General features: G+C 39.9%; 1 protein-coding gene across 1 annotated transcript in view; it reads left to right on the top strand.

Annotated features, from left to right (window-relative positions):
* The window catches only part of PARD3 (par-3 family cell polarity regulator), a 714541-nt gene that overhangs the window by 309853 nt on the left and 381661 nt on the right, over window positions 1-23027 (top strand). Inside the window, exon 4 of the mRNA XM_012642182.1 lies at window positions 12759-12937. Within this exon, the coding sequence (XP_012497636.1) occupies window positions 12759-12937 (179 nt within the window). The remainder of the gene's footprint in view (window positions 1-12758; window positions 12938-23027) is intronic.

Below are 23027 nucleotides of genomic sequence, written 5' to 3'. Positions count from 1 at the left end.
AAACTCCTGGGCTCAAGCGATCCTCCTGCCTCAGCCTCCCGAGTAGCTGGGACTACAGGCATGCGCCACCATGCCCGGCTAATTTTTTCTATATAGATTTTTAGTTGTCCAAATAATTTCTTTCTATTTTTAGTAGAGACGGGGTCTCACTCTTGCTCAGGCTGGTCTCGAACTCCTGTCCTTGAGCGAGCCACCCGCCTCGGCCTCCCAGAGTGCTAGGATTACAGGCGTGAGCCAGATTGGTCTTTTAATACTTGAGACAATGAGTGTGAAAAGGACGGAGTAGGTGGAAGTCTCTCTCGTTCATCTCCTCTGTGCAGCAGAACTTTCGCAGACATTTCCTACCTGCCCTTGGCTGGGCTGGGAGCTGGGGACAGAATCACAGAATTTAGTGAGGGAGGCAGAGGAGGAAGTAGCAGTTCTAACCAGTGACATTAAGATAAAAATGATTTTCCTTATGCGGGAGGAACCTGTTAGACTTGTCAGAGAGGGCAAAGCCCCCAGGCTGACCTTTGAGGGGTGCAGAGGGGCAGGGTGGGAGGGGAACCTGGAGGAGTCTGTGGCCTTCTGGTAGCTTCGGATCGTTCCAGCTGCATCTGAGCATAAGCCCTGAGAGTGCGGTTCAGTTCCCAGGAGGACTCTGATGGTACCGTGGCCCAACCGGACCTAGAGTTCTGTCTTGACATCTGACTTTGGGTTTAGAAACGTTGTTATGGGTGCTTTCTAGAGGATGTGTTGGAGAGGGCCAGGACTGGAGGGATGGAATAAATGGAGCTGAAAAGTGATGGGAGCCCATGGCCCTCAGCATGAAGTCCAAATTTTTTTTATCACGGCCGAAAATTTTTTTTTTTTTGAGCATGACATGGCCCTGCTGCTCAGAGTCTCAGAGGGATGCCGGTCAGACCACCAGTAATGATGCCACTGGGAGATCGAAGTGCAGAATTTCATGTCCTACCCACCTAAGACCTCCTGAATCTCTTCAGCGGGATCCCTGGGTGGTTTGTGTGCACACTGACGTTTGAGACTCTCCGACTTGGAGCAGCCCGAGTTGCCCCGTCCAGGGCTGCCTTGCCTGTTTACCATTCTCCTGGCACACAGGTAACCCTACGGTGTAGCCGTACTGACTTCCTTGTGGTTTGGTTAATGCTCTTGAATGTCCATGTCTGGCCTTTGCCACTGCAGTCTTCCCTGCTCACGTGCTCTCTTCCTTCCTCCCCATCCCGCCGGCCCAAGCACCACCGTCATCGCCCCGAAGCAAAACCGAAAGAGACAAACCTGAAATTTTCGTCTTTGACGTCTTACTCATTCGCTTCCTCATTGCTTCAGCACGTGTTTGTTGGGGGCCTGGGCTCTGGGGATGTGATGATGAAAAGCACAGTGACGTTCTCTGGGAGGCAGATCCTCCAGGCTGTGGTGGCAGTGGGGCAGGCAGATGTGACGATAGGAACAGGCTGGCCATGGGGGGGCTCACGTGACAGTGATCCCAGGCTTTCTGTAAGAGCGGTGTCACGCAGGAGGGTATGAAGGGATAAAATGGGTAACATTTAGCTGTCCCTTCTCTCTTGAACTGTTTGCTAGAGCCCTTAAAGAAGGTACCACTCATAGGTGTTCCTGCAGTGCCCCCTTCTTCTGTAGCACCGTGAACACACTGTGTGCGGTGGGGTCATCTGTCTACCTTCTCCAGGGCATTGCAGATTTCACAAGGGCAGAGACCAGGCCTGTGTTGTATACAGTGAGATCCCAGGGGACGTGGTGCTCAAAACTGTGCGCTGATAAAGGGAGAGGGTTTATGGTGTTCTTGGTCAAAACAAAACAAAACCTTTATTATTTGAGTAGTGGGGAAGAGCAAATGAGGCAGCCCACTCCTCTGTCTTTCAGAGAGAGGATTGCCCAGGAAGGACAGAGCAAAGCGACAGTATCTGGAGAGGAACCTGGCAGAGGGGGTGGTGCTAGTTCTCTTTTAAAGATTTATAAGTCATTTATTCATTCAGCAAATATTTATTGAGGAAAGTACAGCCGATCCTCATTATTCGTGAATTCCATGTTTGCGATCTTGCCTACTTGCTGAAATTTCTTCGTAATTCCAAAATCAATACTCGGGGTGCCTTTTTGGTCATTCATGAACATGTACAGAGCAGCAAACCATTTGGGTCACCTGACGTGCGTGTTCCCAGTTGAGGTCGAACTCGGCGACACTCTGCCTTCTAGCTCTAGTTCTCACGTTGTAAACAAGCGTCCTTTTCATGGTTTATTTAGTGCTGTGTTTTCATGCTTTTGTGCTTCTTGTTGGTGATTTTGCTACTGAAATGGCCCCCAACCATACTGCTGTCCAGTGTACCCAAGCGCACGGTCTGCGATGGGCCTTGCGGAGAGAACACAAGTCTTAGATATGCTTCACTCAGGCGTGAGTTATAGCCCTGTCGGGCGTGCGTTTAAAGGTAATGACTCAACAGTTTGTATTAAATAGGGTGTCTTTAAACAGAAACACACATACAACAAGGCTGTGGGTTGAATGGTGGACGACAAGGCTGTGATCGAGACTCTGCCTAGTCCTGCACTTGCCCTTGCGACAGTGGTTGAGCATTTGCTGATTCAGTGTTGGTGGCGACTTTATAGAACGTAGTGATTGTACACAATGTGGATCAACTGTATTTACTCAGGATGACATGGTGAGGAAGGAAGACACCGTCTCTGCCCTCGCGGCTCTTTCTTGCTAGTTGGGGCTCTGGGCCATATAGAAATAGACGAATCGTGCCTGTGTTACTCAACACACATCTATGGAGAAAACAACATTATCAATGACAGTAACGTAAGCCTCCCTGTTTCCTTCTGTTCTTTCCCATCCCAAAATGTTTTGTTCATTTTTTTTTTTTTTTTTTAAGGAAAACAGCTAGCTCACGCCTGCTCACGTGCCCCTCTGCGCTCGTGCTGGCTTGCTGCTTTTTCTCTCTCTCCCGTTGTTCCTTTCCAGCTCACATTCTCCCTGTCTCTGCTTCTGTCCCCTCATCGGCCATTAAGGTATTTTTCTGCACGTACAGAAACAAATCAGAACAAGATTTCCGTAATATTCTCCCACAGAAAGTGCCTACTGCCAGCTGTGCAGATACCTGTGGTTATTTTCACTGGGCCTCTTGTTTGCGACCCTTCTTGCTGTTCCCGCCTTCCTTTTACTAACGCCTGTCTCTTACCTGTCCCAGGCCGGTCACTGGTCTGTTAGAGGATTTGTTCCCTTCTGAATGGTCGCAGTAAATGACTATCAATCACTCGGTCCTGTGTTCATTATTGTTTTAAAATCTCCAGGATAGTAGTGCCTTGTGGATGGTCAGGAAATGTTTGTTGATTGAAGTAGGCAGAGAGGATGCAACTCACGAAGGGGACACCAAAATTAGGGAAAAGGGAAAAGGTCATTGTCATGAAGGGCTGTGTCCCTCCTCTCCGCTGGCCTGAGCAGCCCCCGGACGTGCCCAGCAGGTGCACAGGAGTCTGACCTCACAGACTGTTCCCCTCTGAGCTGTACCTGTCTTAGCAAAGGACCGCGGGACACTGAGTTTTTATGTCCAGGGTTCACTAGCCTGTGCTGATTTATCTGAGCAGCTGGTCATTTCTACAACTGCCTCTGGCCGGGCCCTGCCCTCTCCCCTGGGAGGCAGGAAGGGAAGACTATAAGGCTTTTCAGCTGTGCCGCCTGTTTCTCTCACACCTTATGCACTCTCCTCTACCCTCAGGCTGAAAAGAAAGGAATCCCTGAATTGAATCTCTAACAATTGGGAAGTTTTTTTTGTTCCTGACTGATGCATTTTAACCATCTTAAAAAATTTCTATCTGTACTATTTCGGGGTATGTGTGTAGGGAGGGTGGGCTGTTACAGTGAATAGAGTCACTGGTCTTTAGCTGAATAACTCGCTGATGCTATTAAAGAATGAAACGAAGTGCAGCGGGAGAAAGAGGCAGAGGAATTTTCTGGCATCTCTGACCCGCCCTGCTCTGCCACACGTGCCGGGAGACCATCCTCTCACACGGCCCGTCCAGGCCCCTGCTGTGTGGTGTGTCAGGTGTGGCTGCACCAGCAGGGCACGGCAGAGAGCGGGAAGGTGGAAAAGGCAGTCTTCCTCCTGGGCTCCCCCTGGCTGTGGTTTGTGGGTAGCTGTGTCCCCTCCAGTGTCAGCCACAGGTCCTCTTGCCTTCTGTGAGCAGAGCACACTTTGTCCCTTGCTGCCTTTCTTAATTCTGCTGCATATTTGTAAACCACCCTTCTGTTAAGCTTTGCTCAGTTCGCCCTGAGTCGGCCAGCTGTCTACTGCTGGGGCCACGTGCTAGATCTGATGGGTTGGAGGAGCTGCTGTCATTTGAGCGGCACCTGTAGGGACTAGGACAATGGCAGGGGGGAGCTAGTGGGGCAGAGGCCGGAGGTTCCTGATGACCTGAGGGACACACAGTTGTAAGAAAACGTTACTAAGAAATTCTTTATTCTTTTTACATTTCCCTCAGTGGTAAGATTTTGAGAAACTGTAGCGTCCTACCATAACTGCAATATTAACGTTGATACAACCCAGTGATCTTACTCAGATTTCCTCACTTTCGCTTGGACTTACAAGAGTGTTTGAAGGGTTTTTGATTAGGGTGGTTATATTGTCAGTTGCAGAATGAGAATCTTAATAATACAAATTGAATATACCTCAGAAAAACTCTTGATTTTTCTGTGTCAACATTCATATGACATGAGAAAATTGCATATGCTTTTTCCCTTGACTTTCTTTTCTCATTTTGATATGTCTAAGATTCCACAGAACCATTGAAAACATCCTGTTATTCACAGAAACGTGTTTTAAATTTACCAAGAAATCACCTGTTAATCTCAATTGGAATGAAGGCATCTTGTGCTTTTGATATGTCTTAGCTCTTTCTGGACAGCAGTGTGGTCAAATCCAAATTGCATGGACAAGGAGTCTAGCAAATGTCCCTGGAGCAGTGTGACCTTTGACCCAGCCCTTAAAGTATTTACCTGGGCCTCAGTGCACTTGTTTGTAAAATGTGATATTTCAGTTTATCTCTAAGGCATCTTCTGACCATAGTATTCTATATTCATTGCTTGTACATAGAAAATAGTAAGAGGGAGATAAAACTCATTTTTATATTCTTCTGAGACATTCTTTGTTACTCCAAGTTTATTTCCTGTCCTGCCTTCAACAAATTTCTTCCAAGAATTTTACCTGAGTGAGTTAACTACGAATAAGTACCTTTATAAAAAGGGGCAACACGTAACAGAAGGTTGGGTTTGCAATCCTGATGACAGGCTTTTATCCCCACAGCATGTGTTAATAACTTGGTTCTTCCACAGTGAGATGTGTCTTTAGGAAATGTGGAATTGCCCTGAAGGTAGGGGAGACGGTCTTCGTTTTGCATGAAGAGTAGCTTTGCTGTTTGCATCGTAGGTTCTGATGGAGCAAATGTAACCGCATATTAGATTTGATTAAATACCTTGATGGATTATCCCTGTCTTCTTGGTAAAGGTTTATGCATTGCCTTGAGTGGCTAAATACTTTAAAAATCACTTGCAGAAAGAAGGAAGAGAGGCATTGGGCAAGGCAGTGAGGAGAAGGGATATTTCACAGTTAAAAATGTATATATCTGCTCTTTGATATTTGCTCTAACTTATTATTAGATTTACCATTTCTTCTGCTTATTTAAAAGACACCTAACCGAGAGAGAGAGACATCAATATTTACAGGGCATTAGTGCCATAGAGAATTTCAGATCTTGTGATGAGGGTTTATTGCTGTTTTATCCCCTCTTCAAAGCAACGCACACATCAAACAGTCTCCACCGTCCTGCTGGACCCAGTGACATCGGACCGGTTGCTGTCTGCTTCATCCGGCAGCTTAATTATTGAAGATCCTTATCTTTGAATTTTCTTTTTAATATTTCAGAGGATATACTTTGAAAACCTATATATTAAATAAATCAGAAGATCACGAGGTTAGAAAGTTGTATTTTCATATTTTTGAATGCCTCAGTCTTTTCTGGGGATTGAGGAATTGCAATAATCATGGCCTTAAATGAGAAGCTCGTATTATTTCCAGTTCCTGTAACAGACACAAATTGCATCAGATTTATTAGTAAAGCTGAAATAGGCCACGGGTGCCAGAAACATATAGCAAAGCATAGGTGAGAAGACTCTGTTCATGTTTCATTCCTCTGAGGCCAAGGCAAAATTACTTTCTTTATGCAATGTTATATCTTGTCAGGACAGTGAGAGGCGGGAACCTCTGAGATGAATCTGGTGGTTGTGTTTCATGATTCATTTCGTTGATAAGGCCAGATGTTTATAGGAATCTCTTTCCTTGAAATCAGATTCAACTCCTTAAAAGACCTCATGCCGTTTGCAGCTACTTCTGCACAATTCCCTGCAACTCCTATGTATTTTCATTTTCTTACGCTGCTAGTAATACTTTACCCTGTTTAGAGGTACCCTGATAATGCCTGCTGATACTGCTTTGAAATGCTTTTATATGTTTTCCAATGTATTTTTCATAAATTGCTATGAATTCTGTTAGGATGAGGATTGGTGGATGATCACTGGCGAGGTGTGTACGAACATAGGTGGAATCACGTATTTTTAGCATTAAAGGGATCTTCTAAACCTATTAGCGCAGCCTGTAATTTTACAAATTACAGACGGAGGCCCAGAGAGGGGAACCAATGTCCCAGGATCACAAGTCTTGGCCGTTGGTTCTTAGCATGTGCTGTGTGTGCTTAGGAGTCACCAAGATCGTTTCGGGGGGGCTGTGAGGGCAAAACTGTTTCCAGAGTTTTATCAAAACCTATTTTATGTTGTTCACTGGGATCACATCAGCACCAATGGTGCCCAGGCCCCGAGGGGGAAAATGTAGGTCACTTGGTAAAAATCAAGATAGTGGCACCAAATGTATTCTTCATCTCATAGTTGGGGGGGAAAAAGCCATATTCATCCACTATCCTTAATGAAGCAGAAAAAATGATTACTTAAAACCTGACCCTTGAGTGCCCAATTTTTAAACATTTTTCTGACAAAATGTCAGTGGGCCCCAAGCATTTCTGCTACATATGGAAGCTTCGTGGTTGTCTTGACAGAAACTCTTTTGCGATGGTTTGAGTTACATGCTGAGGTAGCCATTTTTTCATGGAACTTCAGTTTGATTTGAAAGGAGGACAGAAAAACCGTGGTTATTCAGACGTGGGTGTCTGGCAGAAAGTTTCTAAGAAGTGAATGATGCAAGCCTGTCAGTCATTCTAGTGAAAATTATGTTTTGGAAAACTTATATCCCACTGTGAGCATGACTGCTTTTGCAAAATGTGAAGACTTTTCTGATGAAATTGGTAGATTTATTAACGTGTAATTTTCTGATATGAAGAAATGTATCAACATTTGGAAGACTGGCATAACTCAATAACTAATATTTTCCAAACGACTAATGTTATGGAATTTTTCATGGGTAGAAGATCCATCCAAAGTGTGGACAGCCAAGTCGATTTTAATGTAACGAAGAAAGAAAGGTTCACATCCATTATTGCAGCTAACCGTCGAGAAACTACTCTTGGTCAAGTTTTGTTGTAGTATTAAAGAATATCCGCAATTATCTGGAAAGGCTATTAAAATATCATTCCCTTTTCTAGCTACGTATTTGTGAAGTTCTTTTTTCCTTTGTATACTTTGTCAAATTGCAGCTGATTGAATACAGAAGCAGATACGAGAATCCAGATGTCTTCTGTTAAGCAAAACGTCAAATGCTGTAGCTCTTCCCACTAAACATGCTGTGTTTAGTAAAATAGAGTTTTCGTAAAATTATGTTATTTGTGTTAACATGGGATGGGTTTATCATTGTTACTTTAAAATAAATTAACTGAATATTTTTAAAATTTTCTCATTTTCACTTCTCAAATGGTCAATATCACTAAGCCATAATTCACATAAACAAAAACTCTTCGAGGTGCTTAATTTTTAGAGTATGAACAGGTCCCGTGGTGAAAGTTTGGGACCACTGATGTAGGCCTGTTTCCTTTCAAGCATACTTTATCGTCTTACCCACTGTACTTCCTCTGTTTAACCAATAGGTTTTTTTTTGGTTTCCTTTTCCTATGTTAACATTTCTGAAATTTGGAAGCCTGTTGTTACAGTGTATGTGTATGGTTAACGTCATGTTTCTTCCTCACCCCAAAATGAAATGATGTGGTCAGTTAAAATCAGCATATGGTTTCTCAGTGCATAATTCTCCTTTGAAAACAGCAACATTCTTCGCGTTTACGAAACTGAGACTAACATTTATATCCACAGGTAGCTAGAAATGGAACTTGTTTTTCAATACATTGCTGAATAATAGAACTTATTTCATGATTTGTGATTGAGCACTGGATCGGGAACCTAAAGTGTTGGCTGGAAAGTTCTGTGACCCTGTGCTCTTCATGTCATCTCTTTTAGCCTCAACTTACTCATTTGTGTCGTGGGTCATATGTTTTTGCACATAACTAATGTACCGAGTGACTCATTTAAATTAAAGGATTAAGATCTTTCTGTGTTAAGTCATTGGTTCTAATACAGTGTTACTAAATTTGTGTGCACGCACATGCGTGTGTGTATGTGTGTGTAAACTGCCTTAAAATGCCTTGTAAGTTTCATGCAGTCACAAAACCAAGAAGACAATTATAAACCGATACAAGTCCAAATGGGCACACCATCATTGTGAGAGATGATGACGTCTTGCTAAGTCTGAATCTTAGGCAGCGTGAAGACAGACCCGCCCAGTGGTTGCAGGGGTATCTTCCTTTGGAGCTGGTGAGGCTGCTTGTGTGTGCCATGATGACTCAGTTCCTACTGCACTTGCAACTGTAAGAAAACCTTGATTTTGACATCATAAGGGTGTCGTTTGGCATCCCCTTAGTGAGAACACACTACTTGTTCGAGTGGGTTCTGTTCTTTTCTCATCAGCCTGGTAATCTAGGACACTGTCCTGAAATTGCATGGCAGTACTCAGCTACAAGGTAGCACAAATGAAAGATCCAGACTGTATTTATATTAATGTCTTTCAGCGATGTCACTGCAATGAAAACAAAAAGTTTAATGTGGGAAGAACTCACGGGAAGGGCCGCATGATGGAGCGTCCTTGTGACTGCCCCCGCCACCCACCTGGAAGAGACTAACCACGGCACCTGCCGTCCCCTCTGCAACCTACCTCGTCTCTAATCCCCTCCCTTTCCCGCGTGCACCTTTTATTTAGAGAGTTACAGATACATAGATGCTAATATATACAGATAAAAATGCTAATTATTTTTGTCTGTTGCAGACTAACAGATTAACGCAGTGTTTGTGGCTAGTCAGAAGGAGGGAATCCTAATTATTTAATCAAAATCATGTATGCAGTGTAGCCTCCTGAGGATATTTTCAAACACAAGCAGAGTAAGCTGTTTTATTGTGGCCTAGCCAATTCAGTGAAATTATAGAGTCCTTGGATTTATTTTGAGGTTGAAATATACTTTTATGTGGATCTTTTATTATAGAGAGTGAATACTGTTTTGGTACATAAGTCTCTACTGTTTTTTGTTTTTTTTTTTTAAAAGACACATTAACTGCCATGTGAATTGGATTTAACTCATGCTAGTTTTGGGCCCAGGGCCTTGTGAAGCATATGTAACTCACACGTCTCTTTACCCTGGGAGCCGCATGGCGTGCTGGCCCCTCATGCTGCCATGATGTAGCATACGTGTTACGTGATGGGTGGTCTCCTGGGCAAAACCTTGCAGTTAGTTCATGAAAATCTTGTTGATATTATTACAATTAATATTGACAATTGCATATAACTCACACAACACAACAAAAAATAAATCATTACTTTAGAAAGGATCATTTTGTTTCAAAGTTTTTATTCTGTTTTTGTAATAACACAATATGGCCCCAAGGAAAACATTTTTTTTCTAGGGTGGCAATCAATGTGTTAAAGATCTTTTCTTGTGAACTAATAGCATTTCTTTTAGACTTACACACACACACACACACACACACACACACACACACACACACACAGGTATTGAGAGATCAAGGTATACAGAGTTGCTTAACAAGTGAATAATTAACACCCCGTAATTGAAAAGCAACAGAACCCGTATCTAAGTAACAGTGTCGTATTTGTCTAGAATGATTTTAGCCTCCTCTTCTCCTTCCCATTTTGTTACTTTTCTGCTTACATTTTTTATTTGATGATTCTTGGAATAATCTCCTCTTGGTAGAGAACTTTGCTTATAGTAAGGGTGTTGTAATTAACACACGTAGATTCTTAGGTGTGTATTTTTGTGCACTTGTTTTGAGAGTGACTGTTTAGTTCTTACTGGTGTTTATTTTTTGGGTGCAAATTATAAGCAGCAAGGGCTGTCACAGGTATTTGCACACATTAAAAACCAGGAAGTATTCTCTATAATTTTCATGTATGTGTTTCTCCCAGCAAATTAAGATAACCACCAACAATATTAAATTAAATGTTGGACATATTTTTTTCCTCCGGTAGTGTTGCTCAGACTGTGTTATTGTTATCAAATTTTCATGATGTAGAAGCAAATGTTAAATGCAATATTGCTATGATTCATATGCTTCTGTTTTCTCTGGTTATTTTTAATTTGCTTTTCCATCTTGGAGACTATTGGATTGACAGCGGTTTAAATGTGGCCTTCAATGTATATAAATAGCCTGTCTTTAGTAGCCTCAAGGATCTATGTATCCACACCACTGGCCAATGCATCAGTGTTTCAGAAATGTTTCTCATTTTTGAATGAGAGGCTGTTCTGGGCAATGTATAGAGACCCATCCCTAGTGAGGGGACATAGTGAGACCCTCTCCCTACCAAAAAATAAATAAATAAATTAGCCAGGAATGATGGTGTGCACCTGTTGTCCACTATAGCTACTTCGGAGGCTAAGGTGAGAGGATTGCTCGAGCCTAGGAGTTCGAGACTACAGTGAGCTATAATAATGTCCCTGCATTGCAGCCTATGTGACAGAGTGAGACCCTGTCTCTTAAGAGAGAGAAAAAAAAAAAAGTTTTCCATAGAATAAATAAGTTTACTGCTTCATGGTTAAAACTGTTTTGTTAGAGGCTTTTAAATAAATATTTAACTTCCAACCTAGTTTTTTAAAACAGATTACTCTAAATATAATTTAACCTAAATTTTATATCACAGTGTTTATTATGTTTTCGAGTGATTTCACTCAGTTGGTGTGTGGGACTTTTGGTTCTAACTGTTGGAGACTCGATATACTCTTCATCTCTCTGCTTCTTGTAGTTCTGTTTCTTCTCTGCTGTAACAATGATCGGATCTGCCAGGATGTTCTCAGTGCTGCTGATACAAATGTTTGCCTGAGTTTCTTATTGATTTTGTTGTAGCAATTGCAAGCAAACTTTTGTTCTATGTGAATGCAGTTGCTAAAATGCTGCCTTTCATGTAATTGTATATGTGAGTATATGGCAGAAACTACCTGCATATTAACATAATACTTTGATGATTTTCTCTGTCTTGAGGATGAGACATATGATTGGGCTCTACATTTTCTGATAATACTTTATTGAGCAGAAGAAACATTTTTTTTTTTTTTTTTGGGACAGAGTGTCACTCTGTTGCCCAGGCTAGAGTGCCGTGGCATCGGCCTAGCTCACAGCAACCTCAAACTCCTGGGTTCAAGCGATCCTCCTGCCTCAGCCTCCCGGGTAGCTGGGACTACAGGCATGCGCCACCATGCCCGGCTAATTTTTTCTATATATTTTTAGCTGTCCAATTAATTTCTTTCTATTTTTGGTAGAGACGGGTCTCGCTCTTGCTCAGGCTGGTCTCGAACTCCTGAGCTCAAACAATCCTCCCGCCTCGGCCTCCCAGAGTGCTAGGATTACAGGCATGAGCCACCACGCCCAGCCAGAAGAAACATTTTATTCAACAAAATTTTTTAATAGACTACCCAAACGTTGTCTAGACTCTGTGGTTTTTTTGGCATGTGTCGAAGAGATTTTTTTTATTGGTACATAATTGTACATATTTATGGGTGCATGTGATATTTTGATGCATGTATACGATGTGTAATGATGAAATGAGGGTAATTAGGATATCCATCACCTCAAACATTTATCATTTCTTTCTGCTGGAAGCATTTCAAATGTTCTAGCTATTTTGAAAATATACAATAAATTATTAACTCTATAGATTCTGTATTTTTAATCTAGCAAATATGATTAAAGGTTAGATGAAATTTGTTTTAGTTGCTTAGATTTATTTCTGATGAAATATATGGTAACTTATTTGGAAACAGTGGGAAAGTATTAAATATTAGCAGTAATAGTTGTTATTGTTACTCTCTACTGAGTATATACTATGTGTCAGGCACTGTTTAAAGCACTTTATATCCTCACATTACCCTGACGAAAGAAGTACTATTTTATTGTCACGTGAGTTGGAAGGATCCAGAGGCTAAGAGAACGGTTAGGCAACTTGGCCAGAGCCGCACAGGTAACAAGCTGTGAGGCCCAAACAGGAGCCTGGGCAGTCTAGCTGGGAGCTACACTTCACCTGGTCTCTTTCACCAGAAACCATTTTAAAGGAACAAATGGAATTTCTATTTAGAATGCTCACCCATTGTCTTTTTTTAAAACGTGTCATTCTCTTCTTTAATCTTTGGCGTTTCACAGCATTATCCTAACCTGTCCTTTCAGACGTATCTTATTTTTAACCAGGGCTTTGTTATATTTACAGATATGCCTCTTCATGTCCGACGAAGCAGTGACCCAGCTTTAATTGGACTCTCCACTTCTGTCAGCGATAATAATTTTTCCTCTGAAGAGCCTTCGAGGAAAAACCCCACGCGCTGGTCCACAACAGCCGGCTTCCTCAAGCAGAACCCTGCTGGGAGCCCGAAACCCTGCGACAGGAAGGTAACCACCTCTCCTTGTTTGCTGCCACCCACTGTGCCTCCTGTCGTCTCGGTAGCGATGACGAGTGTCCCTTGTTAGGTAGACCGTTTGCTTCTAGGGCATCTTCGTTGTGGCCTTTTGTGTGTGTATTATTGACGTTCACGTGTAAGTGCAGAGAACCTCCTATTTATAACACACTCGAATTTTCTGATAAAATTCAGTGCCCTGCCTGGTGTATATTTACGAATGCATTCATTTTTTGAACGTATAATCTATTCCTATGATTAAAATTAGAAACTTGTAACATAAAGTGTGTATCATATGAAGTCCCTTTCCTACTTTGTCTCCTGGGCACCCTGTTTGTCTTCATAGGCAACCCCTCTGTTTTCTTTTTGTATGTCCTTACAGGGATAGTTTACATGTGTGTAAGCAAGTGTTCGTACTGGCTCAGGAGGCACGTTAAAGAACTTGTAGCGTTGTGGGCTTTTAAGGGTGAGAGTGGACTTCACGATAATTCATTCTGCCCTAGGATATTGATAAGTTTATTCCCTTTAAGTCTCCCTACAAGATGAAAGAGTGCCGTCTAATCTTAATATTATTTTCTTCCTTGGTTCTAATTTATTTTAGTCCTTGACTTTATTTATTTAGCTAAATAAATAAACTTTATTGTAGTCTATGTAGTCTATTTAAAAAAATTTGTTAATGCTCTTTGACATATATTTCTACAGAACCCTTACTGCTCCATTTGGTCATACCTCTACCCTGTTACCCATGAGCTGTAAGCTGTGTTTGTAATTTTCACTGCTGAATCTGTAAAGTAGGTGCTCAATAAACACCTGTTGAATGAATTAACATTTTTTCAATGCAGCCAGTAATTTAGCACAGTAAATATTGAGAAATATGGAAATAATACTCATCACATAATATTAAAATGGATGTAGCTTGATATTTGGTAAATTTATCCTTTGTATCTGCATAAAAATTCTTATTTTAAATATTTCTCTTAACTTTGTATTTCAACAAAACAACTCTTCTTTGTACTAGTTCACGTAAACAAAAAAAGTACATGGAATATGTAAGTTTAAACTGAGAAGAATCTACTAGGAAAAAAATAGAGTAGTATGTTTAGTTTCTGAATTTTTACATTATAGATTTAACCATTAGGCTCACTCTCCTAAAGTACTTCATTGTTACAGGTTTGATGAAGGACCATGTTGGAGTATCTGCTCATTAAAATTAGCTTGAGATATTAATATTTGAGGACATTATCATGCAGTAGACACCCAAAGAAGCAGAATCCTATGTGTGAATAGGACTCGTGACATTTAATTTTTGTTCCAAATAGATCTAATTTAATTTACATGAATATTCTATTTGGAATGTATAAACAGGTTAAGTTGGTAGTTTAAAAAGTTTATTTCAGCTAGGTTTTCAGCAAGTTGAAGGATACAGGTCAGAAGTCATTAGGGCAATCAGTGTTGTGTTTTTAAGTCATTCAACATCTTGAGTATGTGAGTCACTTTCAGTTGCAGCAAACAGAACCTGTTTTTAAAGATAAAATGTGTTGTAAACATAGAAGGACTTAATACTTAGAATTTGTTTTCACAAAATCACTGGAGGGGTTGCAGAGCAGGCCCGAGGCTGGGCCTGGAGAACCTTTAAAACTCTGCAGTGATGCACTTCTGGCCTGCCCGGGAGCTAAACCGTCTGCCAAGGTGAAGAAGGCAGGACTGCAGTCGAAGGACCTGGACTCCTTCCACCTGAGCCTGCCCACAAGCTACTAGCACCTGTCTCCAGGTGTGCTCACTTTACCTCTTGTCGCCTGTGAAACTGGAGCTGGAACTCGGAAATGCTGCCGGTAACAGTAGCCCAGGAAAGTTCCCTGTGTCATAACCACCATTAAAATCTCCCTTGTGGAATCGGAATAGGTGGATCCAATCTATGTCCAGACTCTTACCTGCAGAAGAGTCTGGGAAATAGAGCGTTAGCCTGCCAGTCTCCTCGGCGTAGGAAGCTGTGCTAGCAGAGAGCTGAGATGCTCATGCCCGTTAACCACATCCTCCTCACTGACTTTGCTTTAAATAATATGCATCTGTCATTGTAGAAAATTTGGGAAACTATTAATAGTAGAATAGAACAAAATAAAATGACCTGTAACTCCAAAACCCAGCAACAGCAAGTATTAAAAGATTAGTGAATACATAGACACACATATACACGCACACACACGGGTTGAAGTCATGCCGTGTTCACCTACTTGGATGCTGATTATTTTTGTTATATTTTTCTCATAGGGATTTCCCCTGGTATGGATTTTATTAGAAAATATTTTTAATGTGAAATATTCCCTTTTAGGGTATACTCTATCCTTCTCTTATTATTGGGTATTTATACTGTTACCATTTCTTTTAATATTATAAATATCAGTGTTGTGAGATATCCTTGAATATAATGTTATTTGTCTTAAAAAAAATAAAAGGGAGTACATATTCAGAAAGCTTTTCTCCTATATGGAGTAGTATTTAATGTATCCAAATGCCCACACTTTCCTGTAGGAAAGGCCTTGATCTACATATATGTTTGTAGCTGACATCGTATTCGGATAGAATACTTGTAAATGGTAATGTGTAATGAATTAGTCTTTTGAATTTTCTTTGGCTTTGCTTTTCAAATACTAACTTACTAATCTTGCTGTCTAAATTTTATGCTGTTTGCATTTTAGTCTGAGAGTTTATATATATGATTAATTGGTATCTTATTTTTAGCTACAAAAAGACTTCTCTTTTCAGTATTCAGAAAGGAGGAAAGCATACTTGCTGATCAGATACGAAGCATTACATTTCCTTATTTCTGTTGAATCCATGAGAGCTTCCCTGTGCTGGGCAATTTTAAGATGTTATAAATTCTTATTAGTGTGTAGTGGTTTAGGTTTTCTGTATAAAATCATGGAAATAAATTAGATCAGCATTCAGTCTGATTCATTGATCTCTAATGGTTACAATAACATTCTTGAATAACTCACTTCCGTAGTAGTAGGCTTATATTGTTTCAAGTTAAATAAGCAAAACAAATAGTTTAAAAATAATGTTACCAATCAATTACAACCTCTTATTTCTGAGCAGGAATGTTCCATTTTGATATGTTAGAACACTACCATGTTGAACTCTCTGTGGTTCAAAACCGTAGATGAGAGATGGAGTCTTCCAAGTTGAGATCGTGCTAATATCTCACTGCACTGTTAAGTTTAGAGGACAATGTGGACAGACCTTAACGATACAAAACTGGCTGAGAGCTTGGGGAGACCAAGGGTTCTATGTGTGGACTTCTGGATTTCTTAAAATTTTTTGTACTCTTATTTGGAGGTGAAACATAGATGGGGAAAAGGAGTATTAGCTTTTCTTAAAAGTTTTTTGGAATATTTACTCATTCCAGTTTCCAGCATTTGTGGCCGTGACTATCTTTTCCAATGGTTTCAGAGAACATTTTGTTCACACTTTGCGTGGAAAGTATCTGGCTAGAAGCTGCTTTTTCATTTGCGATTTAACGTGTGGTTAATATTTCATCTTGGGAAAGAGTCTTTCAGTCGGCGCGAATGCTGAAATCATTCTGCCACCTCTTTGGTCATCCTTATTAAGTCAGTGTTGCTGTTAATACAGAGGCCAGCCAGTCTGTGGAGAGCATTCGATTCATCCCATCAAGAAAGACATAATGAGGCACTTAGCAGAATCAACTTACCATGAAGTGCCAAGGATAAAGACTGTGTACTGTTTCACTGTGTTGTCCTTACAAGCCATTGTTTCTTTACGCTAAATAATGAGAGCTGTTGATTTTCTAAGTTATGTTCCTCCCCTGCAAAAAAAAAAAAAAAAAAAAAAATTAACGTAGGTAGATTTAGCATAAAACCGTGTCTTGACAAGTTCCCAAGAGAGATTCTTACCTGATCAGGGAAAGGGGAAGTAAGTAATAAAGGGAACATATTGCATTGGCATCATTAGCTTTTTTTTTTTTTTCCCTTTCCTTTTCTAAATTTCTTAGAGACTTTGGAATGTTTCTTACCCCCTGGGTTTATTATTTCTGTTTGATTTAGTTGCTTGGCATGTTTGGTATCTTTCCAATACCCCTGATACGTGCAACCTCCTGCAGAGATGCTTTCTTAATTATGTCTTTGTCATCTCTCTCTTCTTTTTATTAAAAGTGTGAGATCTGTCTTCTAAATTTAGAAAATTATTTTCATAAACTTTTTTTTTGTCGTACATTTTAAGGTCCTCAAAACAATTTTTTTCTGATAATATTACTAGTTGCTCTTGGCTTATAAAGTAATGCAGAACATATGTTTAATAGTAGCAGATATGTACAGTCAGCTCTCCATATCTGTGGGTTCCTCTTCTGTAGATTCAACCTAATATGGATAGAAAATATAAAAAAAAATATACTGAATATAGACAGACTTTTTGTTCTTGTCATTATTACCTAAACAATACAGTAATGACTATTTATGTAGCATTTACATTGTATTAGGTATTGTAAGTGATTTAGAGACGATTTAAACTATAGCAGAGGATGTGTGTAGGTTATTTGTAAATGCTACACCATTTTATATAAGGGACTTGAGCATCCGTGGATTTGGGGATCTGCGGGTTCTCCTGGAACCAGTGCCCCAGGGATAACTGTAATTTGAAATCTTGAAGATGAATAGTAGTGGCATTTTGGCATATTAACTTCAGGACTTCTGTGAAGCATAGCTCCACACAAATGTTGGCTGGTCTTGTTTCCAATGGGGAATCATCCAACAAGGATAGTTTAATTTCCTGCCATTTTTCCTAATTTCTGTTGTATTGAGAGAATTTTCCCATGTCTCGTAAATATTGATAGCTTGCATAATGTTCTATTATGTACTGATCTTTTTTTTTTATCATTGGTGTTCATCAACTTTACTTGGTAGTTTTTCTGTCATTTGACATTTATATTTTTGCCAACTTTGTTTGCTCATACAAGTAACCTTTAGAAGTACCCTTCAGAGACTATCCTTATATGTCAATTTATGTTGACATCTCCGATTATTTCTTAGTCTAGATTCCTCAAGTGGATTTATTTGATCAAGGAGATGAACATTTTACAAGCCCTTGGTAATTGTTTCACATAAATTCATGAACAATACAGTACTTACGATGTATAGAGTACTACAGAAGGCCTAGATGGGTGGGGGCGGTGGGTGGGTGAAGAAAACAAGCAGCCGGTCCTATTTCTAAGTTCCAGAAGTTACTGTCCCCCGTATAGCTTAATGGTTCTGTTTGAGTGTGCAGCAGAATTGCTTGTGGACTTTCAAGAGATGAAACACATATGCACCAACAGGTTCCTTTGCCCACTTCAGGGAATTTGTACTGTGTGTGTGCTGCTTTAAAGCTCCTCTGTGGATTCCAGTGGTCAGTCCTTTTTTTTTTTTTTTTTAATTTTTTAAAGAGCCTCAGGTCTAGCCGAGAAAGAAAGTGTGCTTGCTCCTTTAACAGCAGACAAACAGTAATACAGTCATGTGTTGCTTAACGATCAGGATATGTTTTAAGAAATGTGTTGTTAGGTGATTTCATGGTTTCGTGCACATCATAGAGTGTACTTGCACAGATCTAGATGGCAGCGCCTACTGCACACCTAGGCTGCATGATACAGCTACTGCTCCTAGACTACACACCTGCCCAGTGCGTTACTGCACGAATACTGTAGGCAATTGAACCCCAGTGCTAAGTTTTTGTGTATCTAAACATAGAAAAGGTACAATAAAAATCAAGTATTATAATTTGAATGGACCACTATCATATTGTCCATTGTTGGCTGAAATATCCTGTGCATGACTGTATAACGATATTTTGAGATATCTTCTTTATAGCCTAATTTTTCTTTTCTTTCTCTTTTTTTCTTCTTTACAGAATAGCACCCTATAAGATATAGGCTAATTCTTCTGTTGTAGCAGAATAGAATCTGGAACATTTATTTCATTTGATTTCGTGACATTTCACTTCTTTATACTTAGATTGCACAAATTTATCATTTTCAACTGAAAATCAATTAAAATTTTATTTTGAATGTTTTTAAGAAGTCTTACAACAATTCATTGAAATATTGGATACTTCCCATCAGTGCAAAACTAGAACTGGAAATATATGTTCTAGATAGAAACTATGATAAAAACAATGTTTCCGTCTACTGTTTCTTTGTGAATCCCCCCCCACCTTGGTTCAAAGTGCATTTGAATACATGAGGTTAAGATAGCAAATTCCCAGTATCTGTATGTATAAAGACTCCAATTTTAATTCAGACACATAGTATCTCCAGAGTATCTGCATTCAGATTAAAATCTTTAATGAATTCTTCTAAGAACTTTTTCTAAGATTCTTTCTAAATTTAGAAGAAAAAAAATCTCACACTTTGAATACAAAGAAATGAGAGATGACAAAGATATAATTAAGAAATGTCTATTTCCTCTTTTATTGAGAGCAAGAAAATGTTTGCAGTTGGTATGCAGACAATATACAGGGTGTCCCAAAAGTCTCCATACAAAGGAAAAATTTTGTAAAATTTTGTAATGAATGTTTTGTAAAGAATGGTACATTTAGCTACAATTTCCCATTTTCCCTATGTATGGTGACTTTTAGGACATCCTGTATTAATAGTTAACATTGAATCCTACTCCATGCTTCTCTAAAATAGCTTCTTACTCGTTTGATTTTTTATTTATTATAAAGTAGTAAGCCTACATTTACCTATTTTTCTGCTCCCTCATCCCTTTCAAAACCTTTTGTCTTCTTGGTTTCTGCTTCTCTTCATTTATTCTTTCTAATGTGTAAGGCCAGTGTCATATTGGTATATTCGAAAATGCCATTTTATTTTTAAAGGGATAAACTGGTAAACTTGACCAGCTGGCTATTGAGAAAAAGTTGCCTATCTTTTGGTGATTTGTGAGCCAGGCGTGGCTGCCAGCATTATAATAACCATCCAAAACCTCAGAGGATGAGCTGAGATATGGTGCCCTGCTTCCTCTGTGATAGACCTATAGCGATGTTTAATTTTCTGCGGCATTAGTGTCAAGGGAGATCCAGCTGAGACCTAGATCTTAGCTTATTCTACTACAACATTTGTACTTCCTGTCAAAGCTCTCTAAAACAGTACATTTTACCTGTCTGTTTTGCATATTAAAGATCTTAACTTGAACTCTCTGCCAGTGATAGTTACAATCATTTCTACAAGAGACTGACTTCAGGTGCCAAGCTCACGTAGTCTGAGTTGTTAATAACCTAGTCTCATCTATTTCTGTGCCACATTTAAGAATATAATCTGCCTTCATATGCTTTAAATATTATAATTTGTGTTCCAAGTTGTAAAAATCCCAAGGTGCTATTGAGAACATTTTTCTTTGAGCCTGGATGTGATATTTTTAGAGTTCACAAACCACTCCAGGAGTATAAATCCCCAATAAAATCAGAATCCTTATTGAGGACCTTTAAAGTTACACATAGTGTGGAAGGAAATGAATATGTTACACCTGTTTTTCTTGACTTAGGGGAGAGGACCAGGAAATATCATTTATTAACTTATATTGAAAAAAAGTTCACATAGCCTATTTACACTTAAAAGTACTTTGGCCCCATTTCATCTTTTTAAAGGTGGTTTCTATTTCCAATTTTTGATAATTTGGCTTTATAAACCTACCTATTTTGAGTTGTGAGGTTAGATCTCATTGCTTCCAGTCCCATCATGAACAAGAAGAATATCAGACGGATTGCTTGGGACTAGGGTGCCTGGTGTTGGCCTCCCAGCTGCTCTGGCTTTGGGCGTCCTTGGTTTTAATTTACGTGTATTCCACCTGCCACTGTGGTCTGGGCTGCCTTTGGGGAAATTCGCTCCAGTCAAGGTTTTTGACCATTTGGGAGTAGAGATGGTTTCCGTCTATCCTATCTCTAAGCCATATCTGGTTTTGAGGTTTTGTTGTTTTCATGTAATGGTAGCCAAGTTGTGTTCCATACTTGCTGGTCCCAGGCACCCCCTGAAGTTGAGGTACTGCTGCTGTTCCCATCTTACTGATGAGCAGGTAGAGCCTTAGAGAGTTTAAATAACTCACCCGATAGTTAACCCAGCTGTTAAATGATAAAGTTGTGATATGAATGTGCTGAGTTCTCATAGTTGGGTTCTTCCACTTTTGTCTTTAATTTTTGTGGGAGCATCTCGTTGCAATAACTGCTTTATGTCCACATTAGATCGTTAAGGTTTTTTTCCCAGGTGGGGGAACGAAGTTTCAACAGGAATGACTCAAAAATTTTCTGAATCACATTTTTAAAACTTATAATTTTTCCATCATAAATGGAGGACAAAACTAGTTTCCTCGAATATTAATATGCTATTCAGAGAACACGTCTTTGCGCTGATGGGGTTGGAGAGAGAGGGATTTAATCGTTTAGAAGTTTGTGCCGTTAATTTCTTTATGCTAAACACTTCCCCTGTGGAGACGTAATTCTTCAGAAAAGTCAGCATTGTTGTATGAGGTAATATGTAGGATAAGCTTATGATAAGTGAAAATAAACGCTTTCTGTATTTTCAAAAATGTATCTGTGGAGATGGTTTACCTGAAGCAGCACTTGGAAGCTAAAGCTGAGGGGAAGCTGTGGTGGACCATCCCAGGGCTGCCCCGGAACTTACCCAGTTCTTCTGGTGAGCCATCTGGTCCAGGGAAGAGTTGATTATGGACTGAAAAATGGAAGAACAGAGTGCTGATATTTTACAGTGGCAGGCTCGTGATAGATGATGCAAGTGTCTTGATGTTTAAATTTGAGTAATTTCTTTAAATCTTATGTATGTATGTATATATGCACACATTCCGCTTGCTTTTTTTGAGACAGAGTCTCTCTGTCACCCCAGGTAGAGTGCAGTGGCGTTGTCATAGCTCACTGCAACCTCAGCCTCCTGGGTTCAGGGCATCCGCCTGCCTGTGCCTCCAGAGTCCTAGGATTACAGGCGTGAGCCACTGTGCCCAGCCATAATTTTTCTACTTTTTGTAGAGACGGAGTCTTGCTCTTGCTCAGGCTGGTCTTGATCTCCTGACCTCAAGTGATCCTCTTTGCCTCGGCCACACATTCCTTTTTAAATGAAAGTGAAAAACGCTTAGATAGATAAATATATAAAAGATTCATGATGCACATTTAGATAACGTGTAAGACTGTAGGTGTTTTGGAATCAGGCAACTGCTGTAAGTATTTCTCTTTCTTTCCCTCTTTCTCTGACATCTGTTCCCTTCTTCTCCTGGTATTATGCAAAGTGCTCTTGTTGCAAAATGCTATTGTTACTTATAATTTTAGTTTTCAGACACACACATTTAAAGTTGTGTATTTTTGAAGGAACATGAAATGTGGATATGTAATTCTCGCCTTCAAAGTTAAGAAGTATATAGCACTTTCTAAAATGTTTTTAGGCTGTTTCAGATTTAAATTTGTTTTTCTGAGTAAAGCAGCGTTAGTCAAATTGTTGCTCTTCATGTTTATTGTCTTGTAAGAGAATGAGTCAGCCTCTTAAAAATTCAATCTGACTTGAGATGTTTAAGTTCCGTTTGTTTCTCATATACTCGCCCTTCTGGGTCGGAGGGAGTGTAGGTCAGAAACGGTGGTCCCGTTTTCTCTGTTCCTGACATTTGCTGGTAGTTCAATGGTGGTGGGTATAGGAGAATTGAGTGGCCATGCTGAGTTTTATGAAGTTCTGTGCAAGAAATGAATCTGCTGTGACTGCTGCTTCCTCTTTGGCTCTGTTCTTTAGTTACCCGGAATCCAAGAGGAGATAACATTTCTGTAGCTCAAAAAAATATATATTCAATAAAAATTGCCTCCTCATCTGTCTCCTCCCCACCGTTTTCTGCATGTTTTCATAGGATAAAGAAGAGGATCCCAGGGATACCTGGAAAGAGATCCTTGCAATCTAAAACCATTTTAATGCAAGATTTTACTTATGAGTATTCTTAAGACTGTGTAGTTTTTATCAGTGGACCAACCATCTCTAATACAAATACAGTTTGTGATTGAAGATTATATAATTGGTTCAAATTCAGGAGATAACTTTCTCATGGGAGAGTATCATT

The sequence above is a fragment of the Propithecus coquereli genome, unplaced genomic scaffold, assembly GCF_000956105.1.
Source record: "Propithecus coquereli isolate 6110/MARCELLA unplaced genomic scaffold, Pcoq_1.0 Scaffold177, whole genome shotgun sequence".
NCBI lineage: Eukaryota > Metazoa > Chordata > Mammalia > Primates > Indriidae > Propithecus > Propithecus coquereli.
Note: the sequence above shows the minus strand (reverse complement) of the source record. Positions and strands in the feature narration are given on the sequence as shown.